Source organism: Lissotriton helveticus, chromosome 10, assembly GCF_964261635.1.
Source record: "Lissotriton helveticus chromosome 10, aLisHel1.1, whole genome shotgun sequence".
Lineage (NCBI taxonomy): Eukaryota > Metazoa > Chordata > Amphibia > Caudata > Salamandridae > Lissotriton > Lissotriton helveticus.
The window spans coordinates 82,592,790-82,609,402 of record NC_136071.1 but is presented as its reverse complement, the minus strand read 5'-3'; the positions used below and the strand labels follow the sequence as shown (position 1 = coordinate 82,609,402).

The 16,613-nt window shown below is 46.9% G+C and overlaps 1 protein-coding gene across 1 annotated transcript in view; it reads right to left on the bottom strand.

Moving 5' to 3' along the window:
• COG7 (component of oligomeric golgi complex 7) overlaps positions 1–16,613 on the bottom strand; it is a 219,679-nt gene that overhangs the window by 97,753 nt on the left and 105,313 nt on the right. The window contains exons 9-10 of the mRNA XM_078664791.1: positions 13,518–13,645; positions 8,321–8,475 (exon numbers count right to left, since the gene is read on the bottom strand). Of these exons, the coding sequence (XP_078520917.1) occupies positions 8,321–8,475; positions 13,518–13,645 (283 nt within the window). The remainder of the gene's footprint in view (positions 1–8,320; positions 8,476–13,517; positions 13,646–16,613) is intronic.

Below are 16,613 nucleotides of genomic sequence, written 5' to 3'. Positions count from 1 at the left end.
TGGAGTCTATGGGTTTTTTCAGCATTACTGAATGTCTTATACACTGTGATGTTAACAATGACTACAAAGGCTTTCTAAGGTGACAACAGGGAACAATTCAAGCAGGTGAGTCTATGAAGGATCCAAGTTTGGAGAACGTGTATTACTGTGTGTTGTGCTCAGTGATGGTATCTTCCTCCTTCCGAGTGTCTTGCATCTATGGAAACTGCAATTTCCTGCTGTATTTCTGTTGTTGTTAAAAACAAATAAACTCCTTTGTTTATCTTGTGATGTTTAAAACACATTTTGATTTTATCCATTGTGGTTATAGAAGTTCAGAGACTAGGCTAAATATCCTAATAAACACAAATGATGATGATAGCAGCAGTGATGAAAGAACAAGTGACTTATCTTCGGTAACACCTTATCTTGTAGAAACTCTGTCTACCAGCAGATTCCTGCCCTTAGAATTATCCCCAGGCATCAGACTGGATCAGGAAATATTTCGTAAGCAGGACGCCTACGCGCCAGTAGGCATCGTCGTTCAGCTCTGTGTGGCATTGGCGGTGTTGTCCACAATGGTAGTGACATGTGCAGTGCCCATGCGTCACCCTAGCACCCTGGGGTTAGATCCTTTTTGCAACATTCCATACCAGGAGGCACGAAGAACACTGACCACTGGTGTGGAAAACTAGGGCCCTGAAAAGAGAATAGCCCTGTCCCTAGAAATCCGTTCGCAATTAGGGGAGGATAGGTGGGTCAGTAATGAATCTGCGGCTAGATAGAGTCTCTACCAGATAAGGCATTTGCAAAGGTAGGCAACGTGTTCATCTGATTGAAACTTCTAGCTGCAGATTTCCTACCTCAGAATAGATACCCAAGCAATACCTCCCTGGAGGTGCGTCTACGAAACCATTTCACGCCAAAAAGTCCTGGAAGACCAAACGGGCAAAGGGCCCGTCCCGGCAGACCGGACTGTCCATGCAGAAGTGCTTTGTGAATGCATGCAAAGAGGCCACATTGCTGCCTGGCAGATGACCGGGACTCCATGTGCTAACACAATGGTCGCAGCCTTGGTTTTGGTGGAATGAGCACGCAAACCCTCTGGGGGTTGCTTCTTGACCAATGCGTAGCAAATTTAAAAGCAGAGTACAATCCATCTGGAGATGGTCCATTTCTGCACAGCCTTTCCCTTCTTCACTCTGACATACCCCATGAAGAGTTGGTATCCACCTGGAACTCATTTGTGTGGTCAAGGTAGAACGACATCACTCTTTTCGGGTCCAGGCAGTGGAGTTACTCCTCCTCCTTAGAGGGATGTGCCAGAGCGTAAAAGGTATGCAGGGTGATGTACTGCCAACACGAAAGTGAGTGACAACGTTAGGCAGAAAAGAAGCTCTAGTGCGAAGAACAAGTGTGTCTGGGAAAATGTTCAGGTAGAGAGGCTTAGAAGACAACGCTTGAAGCTCATTAACCCTTCGAGCAGATGTTATTGCCACCAGGAAGGCCATCTTGATGGCAAGCCTGAGAGGACAGTTATGCAGTGGCTCACAGGCAGCGCACCTCAATACTAGATTAAGGTCCCATTGAGGCATGAAGAAGGGTGATGGTGGAAACGTGGTGAAGACCTTTCAAAAACCTTTTTACAACAGGGGATTTGATCAGGGTAAGCTCATCTGGCAGAAAGATAGCCTTTTAAGTTGTCCAATGCAGAGTCCTGCTGGGGAAGAGAATGGATAAAGAGAAGTATCTGATAGAGAGAAGCAGAAAGAGCGTCAACCTGCTTCTCTGCATACCATGGCCCAAATTTGTCCTAATGGCAGGCTTATACATTCATGGACGAGGGATGCCTGGCTGCCAAGATAACATTGCAGACTTCAGGCGAAAGGTCAAAAACTGTCATCGCTCAATCTCCACGCATGAAAGTGGAGCATTGACAGGTTCAGTTGAAGAATCCTTCCCTGCTGCTGCGAGTGAAGATCCTCCCCAAGGGGCAGCCTGATCGGAGGACCAAGGGCCATGCTCAACAGCTCAGGATACTAAACACTCAGAGTCCTGTAGAGACACAAGGTTCAAGTCAAGTCAAGTCAAAAATTTGTATAGCGCACTACTCACCCAGAGGGTCTCAAGGCGCTTGAGGGGGGGTGGGGGGGGGGGGTGGTGTTCGTTACTTATCAAATAGCCAAGTTTTGAGTTGTTTTCTGAAGAAGAGGTGGTTCTGTGTAAGGCGGAGGTGGGAGGGCAGAGAGTTCCAGGTTTTGGCCGCTAAGTAGGAGAAGGATCTTCCTCCCATGGTGGCTCTTCGGATGCGTGGAATCGTGGCGAGGGCTAGATTGGACGATCGGAGTTGGCGGGTGGGGGAGTAAAAGGTCAGGCGCGTGTTGAGGTATTTGGGTCCCAGGTCGTGGAGGGCTTTGTGTGCGTGGGTGAGGAGACGGAACGTTATTCTCTTGTTGACTGGGAGCCAGTGAAGGTCTCTAAGGTGACCGGATATGTGATTGTGGCGGGGTATGTCTAGGATGAGTCGGGCGGAGGCGTTCTGAATGCGTTGGAGTTTATTCTGTAATTTGGCTGTGGTTCCGGCGTAGAGGGTGTTTCCGTAATCCAGTCGGCTTGTGACAAGAGCTTGGGTGACCGTCTTTCTTGTTTTGGTGGGGATCCAGCGGAAGATCTTTCTGAGCATATGTAAGATGTTAAAGCATGATGATGAGACGGCGTTGACTTGTCTGGTCATCGAGAGGGAGGAGTCTAGAATGAATCCCAGGTTGCGAGCATGGTCCGTTGGTTTGGGTGCGCTGCCCAGGGCCGGTGGCCACCATGAGTCGTCCCATGCGGAGGGGGATGATCCTAGGATGAGGTCTTCCGTCCTGTCAGAATTCAGTTTTAAGCGGCTGTTCTTCATCCATTCGGCAACGTCTTTCATCCCTTCGTGTAGGTTAGTTTTAGCGGTGTTTGGGTCTTTGGTGAGGGAGAGGATCAGCTGGGTGTCGTCGGCATAGGAGATGATGTTGAGGTTGTGCTGGCGTGCGATGGATGCGAGGGGGCTCATGTAGACGTTGAAGAGGGTGGGGATGAGCGATGATCCTTGTGGTACGCCGCAGATGACTTCGGTGGCCTCTGACCTGAAAGGGGGAGGCGGACTCTCTGGGTTCTTCCAGCGAGAAACGAGATGATCCAGTCCAGTGCTTTTCCTTGTATCCCGACGTTTCTGAGGCGTTGTACAAGGGTGCTATGACAGACCGTGTCAAACGCTGCGGAGAGGTCCAGGAGGATGAGGGCAGCTGTTTCCCCGCTGTCGAGAAGTGTTCGGATGTCGTCTGTAGCTGCGATGAGGGCGGTCTCGGTGCTGTGTTTGGCTCGGAAGCCGGACTGTGAGGGGTCGAGAGAGCCGTTAGATTCGAGGAAGGCTGCAAGCTGATTGTTGACGGTCTTCTCTAAGACCTTGGCAGGGAAAGGGAGGAGCGAGATGGGGCGGTAGTTCTTAAGTTTAGTCGGGTCTGCTGTGGGTTTCTTCAGTAGAGCACTGAGTTCGGCATGTTTCCAGCTTTCTGGGAAGATAGCGGTGTTGAGGGAGCAGTTGATGATATCTCGGAGATGGGGTGCGAGGATGGAGTCGGCCTTGTTGAAAATGTGGTGAGGGCATGGGTCGGTTGGTGATTCGGAGTGTATGGAGTTCATCAAGCGGATGGTGTCTTCAATGCTGATTGGGTCCCAGGCGCCAAGGGTGGTGGTGGGGGGCTTCAGTTCGGTGGTGGTGAGGGGGGTGGACTGGTCGCCAAAGCTGTTATGTATGTCAGCGATTTTGCTGTGGAAGAATGAGGCTAGTGAGTTGCAGAGGTCTTGAGAGGGTGTGATGTCGTTAGAGCCGGCGCTGGGATTGGTTAGCTCTTTGACGATGCTGAAGAGTTCCTTGCTGTTGTGGGCATTGTTGTCGAGTCGATCCTTGAATGCTAATTTCTTGGTGGATCCGATCAGCTGGTGGTGTTTGCGGGTGGCGTCCTTGAGGGCGGTCATGTTGTCTGTGGTTGGGTTTTTTCGCCAGGCTTTCTCGAGGGTGCGGCAGTTTTTTTTGGAGTTCTTGAGGTCGTCATTGAACCAGGAGGCTTTTTTGCTACCTGGTTTGTTGTGATGGTTTTTCAAGGGTGCTAATTCGTCAGCGCAGTGGGTGATTCATTGTGCGAGATTGATGGCTGCTTGGTTTGGGTCCGATGGTTTGGTGGGAAGGTTTTGGTTTAGCGATGTGGTGAGCTGGTCGGTGGTAATTTTGTTTCAGTTTCTGAGTGGGACTTGTTGTGGGTGGTGGTGGGTTGTGGTCTTTCTGAAGTTGAAGTGGATGCAGCTGTGGTCCGTCCAGTGGAGTCCTGTGGCGTGAATGAAGGAGATATGTTTGCTGGAGGAGAAGATTGGGTCGAGCGTGTGTCCGGCGTGGTGGTTGGGGGTGTTTACCAGTTGTATGAGTCCGAGATTGGCGAGGCTGTCCAGCAGGGTGGTGGTATTGCTTGGGCCCGGCCGTTTCGGATCTTCTTGAGAACTTTTGGCAGGATTGGTGTGGGTGGAATAGCGTACAAGAGGCCTGAGCCCTACTTAAGACAAAAAGTGACTCCAAGCAAGAGTTGCCTTGGAAACTCCATTGTGCAAACCGCTGACACTGCACATTCTCGCCAGTGGCGAACAGATCTAACCAAGGCTCTCTCCGCTGCTGAAAGAGACCTAGCATCACTTCCAAATGTAGTTACCACTCACAATCTGCTAGGCATCTTTGGATGAGTTCATCCACCCTGGCATTTAGAGAACCCGCCAGGTGTTGAACCACCAGTGTAATGCCCTGGCATTCCGGCCATTTCCATAGACGCAGGGCCTCTTGACAAAGGGTCAACGACCCACCCCACCCTCTTTGTTGCAATACCACTTGGCAGTGATGCACTAGCCTTCCCTTGATGGAGGGTAAAAAAGGCTTTCAATGCCAGCCAGACCACACAGAACTCCAGTAGGTAGATGCTGGAGCCCAGAGGCCTCTGATATCCACCACTCCTAGATTACCGCCCCACCCCAGGAGTGACGTATCGGTCACTACTGACTGGGGAAGGAAGAGGGGTCTGCCGTTGACTCGATCGTGGTTTGTTAACCACCACTGCAGATCTTTTGCAGTTCCCTCCAAGATATGGACCATGTTGGAGAGATTTCCCTGATGCTGCGCCCACTGGAACTTCAGGTCCCACTGCAGAGTCTGCCTATTCCAGCGGACATGTGTCACAAGCAGGATGCAGGAGGCCATGAGGCCCAGCAGCCTCAGTCAGGCTCGCCAAAACCAAGGATAGATGATGAAACATCAGTATCAAAGCCTGAATATCCCGGATTCGCCGTTTGGGAGGATAAGAACGAAACTGCCCCATGTCCAGAACGGTTTTGATGAAAGAGAGCATCTGAGAGGGAGTCAGGTGTGACTTCGGCATGTTTATAGTGAACCCCAGCAACTACAGGAGGTCCACTGTAGTTTGGAGGTAGAAGACGACTGCCTGGGACGAGCCTGCATTCAACAGCCAGTCATTGAGATAGGGGAAGACTGGTAGGCCTGAACATCCCACTTGAGCTGCAGCCATCGCCATCACCTTGGTGAACACCCGCGGGGTGCTGGCAAGACCAAAAGGGAGCACGTTGAACTTAAAGTGGCCTACCGTAAACCGCAGGTAACATCTGTGGGCAGGCAGGATGAGAATGTGAAAGTATTCATCCTGCAAGTTCAATGCTAGCATTCAGTCTACCGGATCCAGGGCACACAGGACTTAAGAGAGAGTGAGCATTCTGAACTTCTACTTTTTGAAGAAGAAATTGAGAGGGTGCAGGTCTAGGATAGGTCAAAGGCCACTGTACTTTTTGGGTGCCAGAAAGTAGCGAGAATAACATGTACAAACTTTGTCTGGCCTCGGCAACCTCTCCATGGCTTCCTTGGCCAAGCGAACCGCCACTTCCTGGCGGAGTAAGGAGAGATGGTCCTCTGTCACCCTAACGCAAATGGGTGGCAAGGGTGGTGGGGAAGTTACAAAGGAGAGGGAGTAGCCCCATCGGACAATCTGAAGAACCCAGCCGGCCCAACTTCTGGCTGCCTGTTCTAAGCCACGGAGAGGCTAGAAATCGTGTGCGCTGTGGTGGCTGGGTGAGTAAGGACGTGGCTGAAAGCTCCTTCAGTAACCACGAAAGAAGTAAAAAGCAAACTGGTGTTGGTGGGGGGTTCATGGAAAGGCCCAAGGAGCTGGCTGTAGCTCTGCTATCCACTGCAGTGATGAGCGCGCCTTGTCTCTAAAGAGACAAGAGCCATCAAAGGGCATGTCTATAAGTGACCATGGACATCCCCTGAAAAGCCAATCGCCCTCAGCCCGACGTGGCACCAAAAGGCCATGGACAGGGAAACCACTCTGCCTAGCAAGTTATTTGTGTCCAGCTCACAACAGATCGTAACCTTCGCTGTATTTCTCCCGTCGGGTATTGCTTGGGAGAGTATGCCCGAGCCTCCTCCAGGACCATGGGCAGCACCTGCGCAACCGAATCCCATAGAGCATTGGAGTAACAGCCCAGAAGGCACGCAGCTTTTAAAGACAGCAGAGCCAGGCTAGTGGAAGAAAACATTTTCTTGACAAAGGTGTCCAGCCTCTTGGATTTCTTACCTGGTGGTGTGGTAAGGAATGAGCCAGGATTTACCCGAGAAGTGGGGGCTTAGCCCACCAAACTTTCTGGGGTAGGGTGTTGCCTGAGGAAACTGAGGTCCCCTAGAGTGGACAGGGGCTGTGGGCAATTGTCCTGCTCACAGGAGCCCCTGTGAAGGATCTGGAGATCCATAGGGGCTTCATTAAATGGGAGAAGCGGTTCTGGTGGGGCGGGGGTCACTCCCAGCTGAAGCACCTCTGTCAAGATGTTAGTGAGAGCAGGCTAAGGTACAGGTCCTCGGACTTACTTTTCACCATCATAGCAAAAGAGTCTCCCTCCTCTGTAGACACATTGGAAGGAGAGACCATGCTAGCATCTGGAGAGGTGTCCACAAATTCCTCACACCAGTCAATTTTGTGGTCTAGGGGCAGATATTCCTGAGGGTCCAGTGGCCCCTCCCAATCCTCCCCAAGTCCCAGCCCATAAGAATAGGGCTACAGTTCCAGTTTGGAAGGCATGGCTCCAGTCAGTGCAGGGGTCTGCGTCCGACGACACTTCCTGGCTCTGTGTCGGATTCGAGGATAAGAATGGGGACAGTGTCAGAATCGGGGAAGATCAAGATTGGTATGACAGGCGCTAGTCAAAATCCATACGTGGATCCAAGGGGCCCAACTGGAGTCAGGAGCAGAACCGCGGGTGGAAAACCAAAACATGCCCCTCCGAACCCATGGGGCCCAAAGGCACGCCAGCAGGGACGGGATGCCCAAATATGAGGTGCATGGCCTCATAACATTTGTGAAGTTGAGTAGGGGTTGTACCAGCTCTTGAAGAAACCCTGAGCTGGCAATGGCTTAGGTTCTTCCACAGAGCCAGGCCTCAAATGACGATGCTGCTTTGTCTTGTTAGAGGTCTTTGACAGACGGGGTGAAGTTGAATACCTCTTCGACTTCTTGCTCTTTTTCTTCTTGTGGAATTTACTAGAAGATGACTTTGAGTGCGCCGAAGATTTTGGGCTCCCTGACCGATCCCAGGCCCCTCCCATCAACCAGGATCGGGATAGTTGCAGCGTTGAACATTGAGCGGCATGGAGCTTGAGGGAATGCTCCCTCAAGGCTTTGGGGTGCATGGCGTGGCAGCCGATGCAGGTCTTCAGGTCGTGATCACGCTCGAGGCATCCAAGATGCTTGAAGCCAGCTTTTCTAGTAGACATCCTGCCACACCAGGAGAAGAATTCTCAAAAACATTTGACAAAACGTCAAAAAAGAGTAATTTAAAAAATGACGAGGGTTTCTCTCTTTCAGGATCTGTGCTGACTGGCATGGAATGATAAGAAATCTGGGGTGGCGACTATATAGGCACCGTGTGTCACTTACAGCGTGGACAATGACATGTGGAGCCAAACAGCGCCACATACGGGCACGCAGGGGTACTGCTCACAAAAAATTTCCGGATCCAGACTGATGCCTAGGGATAATTCAAAGGTGAGGAATCTGCAGCTAGAACTCTATTTCAGATCCCGGTAAAACCTTGGAAGAACCATCCAAATACATCAATGGACTCCGTATTATATTATGCGTTGCTCAATGACATGTACACCTTAAAACAGGATTAAAGTGGCATCAAATTTTACTAGTATACTTTATGGAACTAATCAGGGAATTCAGTGCTTTAGAAGGTGACAAGATCGTTTAATGCTCACTTTTTAAAGAGTGCTTGAAGAGCCTGGAGCAGCCCACATGCTCCTAATCCATCCGTCAATTTGATACATCGCTCGACTGCCCCTGAAGCCAAGCTGAAAAGTTTGCTCACAGACTGACTGAGTTCCTGCACGCAGTCCAAAACTTCCCCGTGTTCCTGCAAAGAGAAAAGAAATGACTCAACCACTGCCTGGCCTGGCAGTCACTCAGTAGCACAGATAAGAATCCAACTACATTCCAGTTGCACAGCAAAACAATAACCTACTGGTACAGCAGAAAAGGCCTGAAATATCAGTGGGACACACCTATGAGGAAAAAGGGTTGCAACTAAAAGAGCAACAGATTAATATACATTCAATGACATAACTCGAAAGTAAGAATACATGGACAGGAGACAGATGATCTCAGAGACATAGAAATAGATGTGCAGCAGCAATGGAAGCACAAAGTAAAGTAAAAATACATTCACATGGAAGAAACAAATAGGGGAACAGGAAACCACCCACAACTGAAATAAATGAGAGGCATACACCTGCAGACTTTGAAAATATATCAAGTATGCTAGCAGAAATACACCCACTGAGTTATTCCTATTGAGGAGAAGAAAAATACGCAACATGAGCAAAGGAACAGACCTGGGTACGTAGAAAAAAGACCTTTATGGGGGCAGGCGAATAAGTTCAATGGTTGTGGGGAACAGGAGGAACATCAGAAAACAGATAGTAGTTTGCAGAATACAACAACAAGGGAAGCAAGTAAACATGCTGTTGCTGGCTAGTAAACAAAAGAGGATGGGCTGAGTAATACTCCTAGTTGTCCAGGGGGAACTTCCTGAAGTAGCAGGGAAGGGAAAGATACAAGTAACTGGTTTTCCATCACTGGTACCTGATTTTAAATCACAAATACTGAAATGTCTCTGCCTTTGTGGGATACCTGGGCACATTTCCCTTCTAAAAATAAGCACTTTGAAATAGCACCTATTAGAATAGGGCTTAATAAGATTTTTACATTAAATAAATACACTGAGAAAATATGTAGGTATGAGGCAAAGTTAGTCTTTTTTAAATGGTGAATTGGAATTGGTAATAATCTTAAACGTATTTGGCCTAAGACTTCATTATTTTTTTCAGAAAATGAACAGCAGCATTGGGGTACACAAGCATTGTTTCTACATTGGGTAATATTTGTTTGTTGACATTTGTTTTGTTTTAATAGAACCGAAAGATGTTCACTATTTGTAAACTTGCCCACACACAACAGACCATAGATTGACAACTCTAATCAATGATATTCTCAAAACGAGAGGAACCGGGGGCTTTTTAAGCAGGTCCAGCACACATACTCCCTAACTGAAAGCGCATTTTCAAAGACGGTGTGCAGTTCCTTAAACAAAGTGAAAGTGTTCAGGTCAGTGGAATAACCCCCTTTTGGAGGAAGTGCCCTCACACACCCGAGGGGTGTCATGCTTTATCATTTGGGCATGCTCCTAGTCGGCCGGCGCCGCAATGCCCGACAGGCACCCGCGAAGGGGCTCTTTGGGGCAGATCTTTTTATGAAGCCGTTAGGTGTGTTGGGGTGTTTGGAAAGAGATGAGTAGTGTAGTGAAGTGAAGAACAGTGTGCTAAAATAGGTTTAGGAAGGCCCTATTGCATACATTTGTATTCAGGGTACTTACTAACCTAACTAAAACTGTTTGGCCCTATCTAGATGCAATGATCCTTTAGGGCGGGTGTATCATGAATAAAGGGTCGACATGTTTCTTGCCATTGTTAGCCCCTAAGGGGTCTCTTGGCAATTCATCAGGGCCAGTTAAATAGGAGATTAACCGAAACTCTTACACTACTGCAGGGCTGGTGGTTTTCATGTCAAAGAATACTAGTTCCCAGCCTTGCAGACTGATACAGGGTACGCTTTTACCTTGTATTGCTCGACCCCACACTGGTTGAGTCTGAGCTGATGGGAGCATTAGCAGAGCGCGTCGTTCGCTCACGACTGTGAAGCATGGTAGTAACTAGCCCTTCTCCTACCCCGGCTCTGTTTCCCATGAAAAGGGAGGTTATTCCCTGACCTGAACACTTTCACTTTGTTTAAGGAACTGCACAACATCTTTGAAAATATGATCATTAATAGGCCCGCTAGCAGTAATGAACCGAACGACAAAGGATAAATGTACCCTAAAATGTTTATATCTAGCCTACATTCTGATTAAACGTCTCATCACCATGATCTGGAAGTCAAATACTGCCCCAACATTGCCCCAACATTGGGTAAGTGTTTCTGAGGTTTAAGGTAATGGGTCACAGCAGAATGTATTGTGCAGCCCGGAGGGATTCAAGGATATATTTGATGGCACTGGAGGCCAAGTCAAATAAAAGGCCCCTTTGAAAAAATCATCTAGAGCAGCGTAAATATGAACTAGAGCTGTCGAACGCATCGCCAGTAGGTACACAACAAGGGCAGCTTAATGCATCAAAAAAGGGTTAGAAAGATACAGCAGCATCGGTTGCAAAACCAAAACATCAGGGGCAATATGACAGATAGGCGCACTTTTCCTATTTGTGCCAATACGCACGTTTAAGCAGGTGCACCAGGTGCAAATAGGGAAAGTGTGCCCTATTAGGTTGAATGTGCGTGCGTCCTATGTTGAATGCACTGTCCCCATGTCAGCACATTCAAGGAACCCAGGGCCCGATGTAGGTGGCAAATACCGGTCGGAAACGGCCGAATTCGGCCGTTTCCGACCGGTATTTGGCATCTTGAGATGTAGGGGGCCATTTTTACAGATTCGGTAAATTTACCGAATCGGTAAATTTACCGAATCTGTAAAATACTGAATCGGTATTTTTACTTATTCGGTAACGGCCAGATGTAGGTGGGACTCTTCAGAGTCCCTATGGCCTTACAGAATCGGTATTTTACCACCCAATCCAATTGGGTGGTAAAATACCGATTCCAGGTGTGCATGCACACCTGTGCAATGTGACACACAGACATGCCCTTAGGGCATGTCTGTGTGCCACATGGCAAACATGCCCGTCTTTGGGGTGCTAGAGGGTGTCAAAGTGACACCCCGTTCACCCTTGCTAAAATCGGTATTTACCGAATCTGTAATTACAGATTCGGTATTGCCCATTGATTCCTATGGGCTTCAGGGCCCATAGGATTCAATGGGCAGTACCGAATCGGTATTTACAGAATCAGTAAATACCGAATCTTAACGATTCGGTATTTACCGAATCTGAAATACCTACATCTCCCTCCCTCTAATTTACCACCTCTAAAATACCGATTCGGTATGATTCGGTATTTTAGAAGTGGTAAATTAGATTTACCTACATCGGGCCCATAGTGAGCAGTAAAACCCGCCTGCACTTTCAAAAGGGATTAGAGATCCCCTTGCAGACGGGTGCAGTGAGTCACTGCACCCTCCTGCAAAGGAAGGTTTGGGGGGGTCCATGGGAGCCGCTTTCATTCCTCCAGAGAGCTGTCTTTAAGAGACAAACTGAAGGTGCGACACCATTTTGTGGCACACTGCAAGTGGGCCTCCTGAGGGCATGCTTGCCTCTGCGCCCACGTCATTAGTACAGCACTGGTGCATAGACAAAGATTCCTTCATTTCCATGGGGCCACGCCCTCTGCAAATGAGGACACGCCTTCTAATGATAGCAGTGATGCTACATGTGTGCCAGCGCTATCTGTAATACACAAAGGTCCGCATAAGTGTTTGCGGCCCCTTCTGTAACACCGAAGTGCCCCAATGTCGCACAAAGCGGACGCAAACGTCCACTGTGCCCCTGAGGCACTTCTGTAATACAGTCCCAGTTGTGCAAAACACCTAGATGGGCTGATGATACACCTAGAGGGACAGCCAAATACACCTAGATTGGCTAGAAGGGCTGTAAAACACAGCTGCAGGAGCAGTGTGACACACTCGAGGTCCTCCTTTCAAGTCATTTCATAATCTCAGTGGGGTCTGTAACTAAAGTAAAGATGTTACCGGCTCTCATCAGAATTGCAACGGAATTACCGCGATCCATGGTACTTCTGCTATTTTTCACTCAGACACTTCAACTGCCCGAAGGAGGAGGACTATGCAGGGGAAGCTCCCTAGCAAAATGAGAAATGAATGAGGGAATCCAGTCAAGTTCCTGATTCCACAACCCTTCCCTCCAGAAAATACACCTAAAGTGGCAATAGAATACATTAATGAATGCAAGTAAATGAGCCAGGAATGGAGGACGCCTCCCTGGTCAAGAGGGACAGCAGAAACAATAGAGTGAAAGATATCAACAAATGTAGGAGAATATAGTGTCAGCTTAATACCTCTAAGCATGGTGTAACAAAATATAGACTGAAAATATGGAATGGCAGCTGGAACACCTAACCGTAGCAGAAGAACAGACCTACACAACCAGTGGCAGTAAAATATATATATGAGGTCAGTGGTAACCCCTATGGATGAGAATATAACAATGGGGCAGATACTGAAATATACCAAAGGGGCAGGAATTGTAATATACAGAACCTGTAGAATACATTTAACTGGATACATTAAGTTATATAGGCACCAAATTATCAAGTGGCAGAAGTGACGCCATAGTGTCTGGGAGGATAAGAGAGTCCAGACACTTTCAAAGGGCATAACTGGGGCCTTGGTGTTATTAAGGGATTGTAGATGGGGTCCAGTACTTAGGAAATATTGGCGAGATCTATAGGCCAGTGGGCACAACAGAAGATGATCAGATATAGATCAAGTGCAGCTCTAATTCAGTAGGTATGTCATGGGTTCTGAATTTCAGAAGACATTGCAGGAGCCCCAAAGTTCCAGGTGCCAGGGTTATCAATTTGGAAATTCACAGCACAGTGCACTGAGAAGTGATAATCTGAAAAGATCAGATGGAACCAGTTTTGAACTGACGTGACAGAAGATGCAAAGGGAATGGGGACTCTGGGAAGTCAGGTAAAATGAAAAAGGGCCCCAAATCTGGCAAGGAAATTTGCAGAGATCCTTGGACTCAAGGTCAGAAAGACCCTTACAAGGACATTGTAGAAGTCATTGGGCTCCATAAGTTATTCAAAGAAATGGGAGAATCAATGGGAATGCTAGGGAACTTGAGGTTTTATGTTACTGCGACAATGTGGGCTATGTGGAGCATACAGGGCATAAAAGGCATGTTCACTCCTCAGCAAAATTCATACCAAAGGCATGGCGCTGATCTGGATCAGCAGGTTGGACTCCTCCAGGTCCCCATACTGCAGCTGATACGGTGCATACGGCCCAAACACTGCTTCCACCAACTCCATCACCTTCACCAAGTTATAGTCACCTAAAAAAGAATTGATTGATATAGTTAGCACTTCCAGCCCATAAAGAAACATTCTGAAAAAGCTACGATTTGAAAGAAAAGACAATTAGAAAGAACAGAAAAAAAATACTGTTAAGACAAGCGCCGCCCATCTCCCCCTGGGTGCCTTAAGTGTCTTCGGCTTTACCCGGCTTTTCCTTTCATATCAAGCATATTGAAGAGCAGAGAAGGGGGGTTGAGCTGGTCGTAATAATTAGTAGGAGGATACAAGGACAAAGACTAATGAAGATTCCTTTAAGTAATGAGGAACATTACCTCTATGTCCTGTGTTTTCGTCCCAGTCTTTACTTAGGAAAGAATACCAAACCTTTAATGAGCTTTGTTATAGAAAAAAGCCAAAAGAGAAACATACACTGACACTGAGACTACTGCAACACACAGTGACTTAATCTGGTGAAAAAGAATACAAGATCAAATATAACTCAAGTCTCCCACACCAAAGTTCTTTTTATCACAATTGTTCCCTTGCAGTCTGTAATGCTGAACAAAGCCACATAGGCTGCCGATGAACAAATTTCCGCAATGGTACACCATTTACCTTAAACCAAGAAGCTGCCACACCTCTGGTCAATCTTCACTAGATTCTATCATGAAAAGTGTGGTCAGCAATAGAATAAGCCTGGGCAACAGTAGATCTTATCCATCTACTGTTAGTCCTTGAGGAAGCATTTTTCCTCGACCTGTGAACCCAAAAGTGCCAAAACATGGTCCATTCTTCTAAAAGTAGAAGGCCTCTTCAAATAGATGAGAAGAGCCCTCCTCATATCTAACAGGAATAATTGCCCCTTCTCTGGAGGATACGGAGAAGAAAACACAAATTATAACTTGGTACCTACTCTGTAAGTGGGAACTTCTGAAACAAAATGTGGATCAGGCTACAGTAGCTTCCCAAACTCCTCAATCCTTTGAGACCAAAGTAATTGCCACTAATAAGGTGATTTATTTTAAGGTTGAGAGGAATATATCTACTGAGTGATGCAGCTGATAAAGGAGGACCCTTAAAATCCTGCAGCACCATCACTAAATCTCAAGGAGTAGTGAGAATTCTGAAACTAGGATGTGAAAGACAGAAACTCTTTATAAGACGATTTGCAAGATTCTCCCATTCCCCTAGATTCCCTCATGGTTTTCCAAATGCCATAATGAAACTACAGGAATATTTGATTGGAAATGGATAGATGTTCTGAAAATCCCTGTCACACAAACTGCAAAACTTGAAAGGAATTCCCACTGAACAGCAGAAAAATAATGATCACTACACCACCTCAGTGTTTAGCATAACCCCTTGAAGTCAAAGGCCTGCAAGAGCTTTGTATAGCCACAACTGGATGGGTCGGGTTGCCCCTTTTGCTGCAACTCTTCCCCTTACATTTTCAAACTGGGATATAAAGATGAGCAGGAAATGTATGCAATGTTTCCTTCAAAGTACCAGGGAAGAGCAAGAGTCATGAATTTTAAAAGAGGAAATCAAAATCTCCGCGGTCTAAACAGAACTACTACGATCCCCTCAGGAGATGCTTCCCTTATCCTCTCCAGCAATCTGGAAATTAATGAGAAAATGGGAAGGCATAAAGGAGTTTTTGAGGTCACTTGATTAGCAGTGCATTCAACTCCATTGCCCCTTCCTCTGGGAATCAGGAACAAAGCATCTGGACATATCTTTTCACTTTCTATGCAAGCAAGTCAAGAAAGTGAGAGTTGAACCTCCTGCAACTCTCCCAAAACACAAGGGCTCACTGGGTCATTTTTTATGATGGTGGAAAATATTGGATCAATCGATCTGTCTTGACATTGCCCACCCTAAATCAAGCATGAAATCTTTTTAACGCCTTCTTCACAGTTCTCACCCCTCTCCAGTTGGATGTGTGGTAACATTTCACATAAAGCATGGACCCTGAATTGAAAAATTCCACCAGAGGTAACTACTGTGATGACACAGTAATTCCCTGAATATGGAGGAAGATCCTTCATCAGACTGGAAAGGTATACTGAACATTGCAGAACCTTCTTTAGTTCATGTAAGATTGGTAGCATTTTTTTATATTCCTGGGATTTTGGATACCAGTGTGTGAGTGAAGTTGAAGCAAGATGGGGTAAAGGTGTACATGGGCAACGAAACTATAAAGATGCTAGACATTATAACATAAAGTAACCTCGGCAATAGAGGTACTGGTGGCCTTGCACTGAGGTTACTACTATTTTCATTTTAGCGGCTGCGACATTAAGGATCACATTGTTAGGGCTCCCACCGACTAACATATTACGTTCCTTGTGGGGTCTTCCAGCTGTAATGGACTACTATACATTTGGGAACTGTGTGGCCTGTACCTACACTTCCAATACCAAAATGTTCCATACTATCACATCAAACAAGGCATTAGATGATTTTGTAAATGTACCTCCACCAATGTGGTATGGTACATTAGGTGCCCATGTGACCTCCTGTATACAGAGCACACCTCATAAAAAGTGACATCTTGGATCAGCCAACAAAAGAGTAGTATCTGGTGCAAGGTCCAGAATGGTCTGCCTGTCACCATTATATTTCAGCCAACCCTACAAAGATTCATGGTGTGAAGAAACCACAAAGAGGAGGGAACCCTGAGGCCAGGTTGGAGTGCAAATGCATTTCCCAACGGGAATCCATCATTAATGGACTGAACAGCACTGAGGAATTGAATATTATATTCTTGGACGATGAGCGCTTACTGTGCATTAAACGTTCTGAGATTAGATGATTCATCCGGTACACCTAATTTTTTGGACTACTGCTCACAAGTTGTAAGCCATCTGACTGATGAATGTAAGGGAGTCCAATGTATCCCTATTCAGTGATGGAGCTCCTAGATATCCTTTCATTTGTCATAACTGATATCAAATAAGGCTTCTTAAAATGTGGATTAGATGTAAAGAATAAATAATTTTCTTT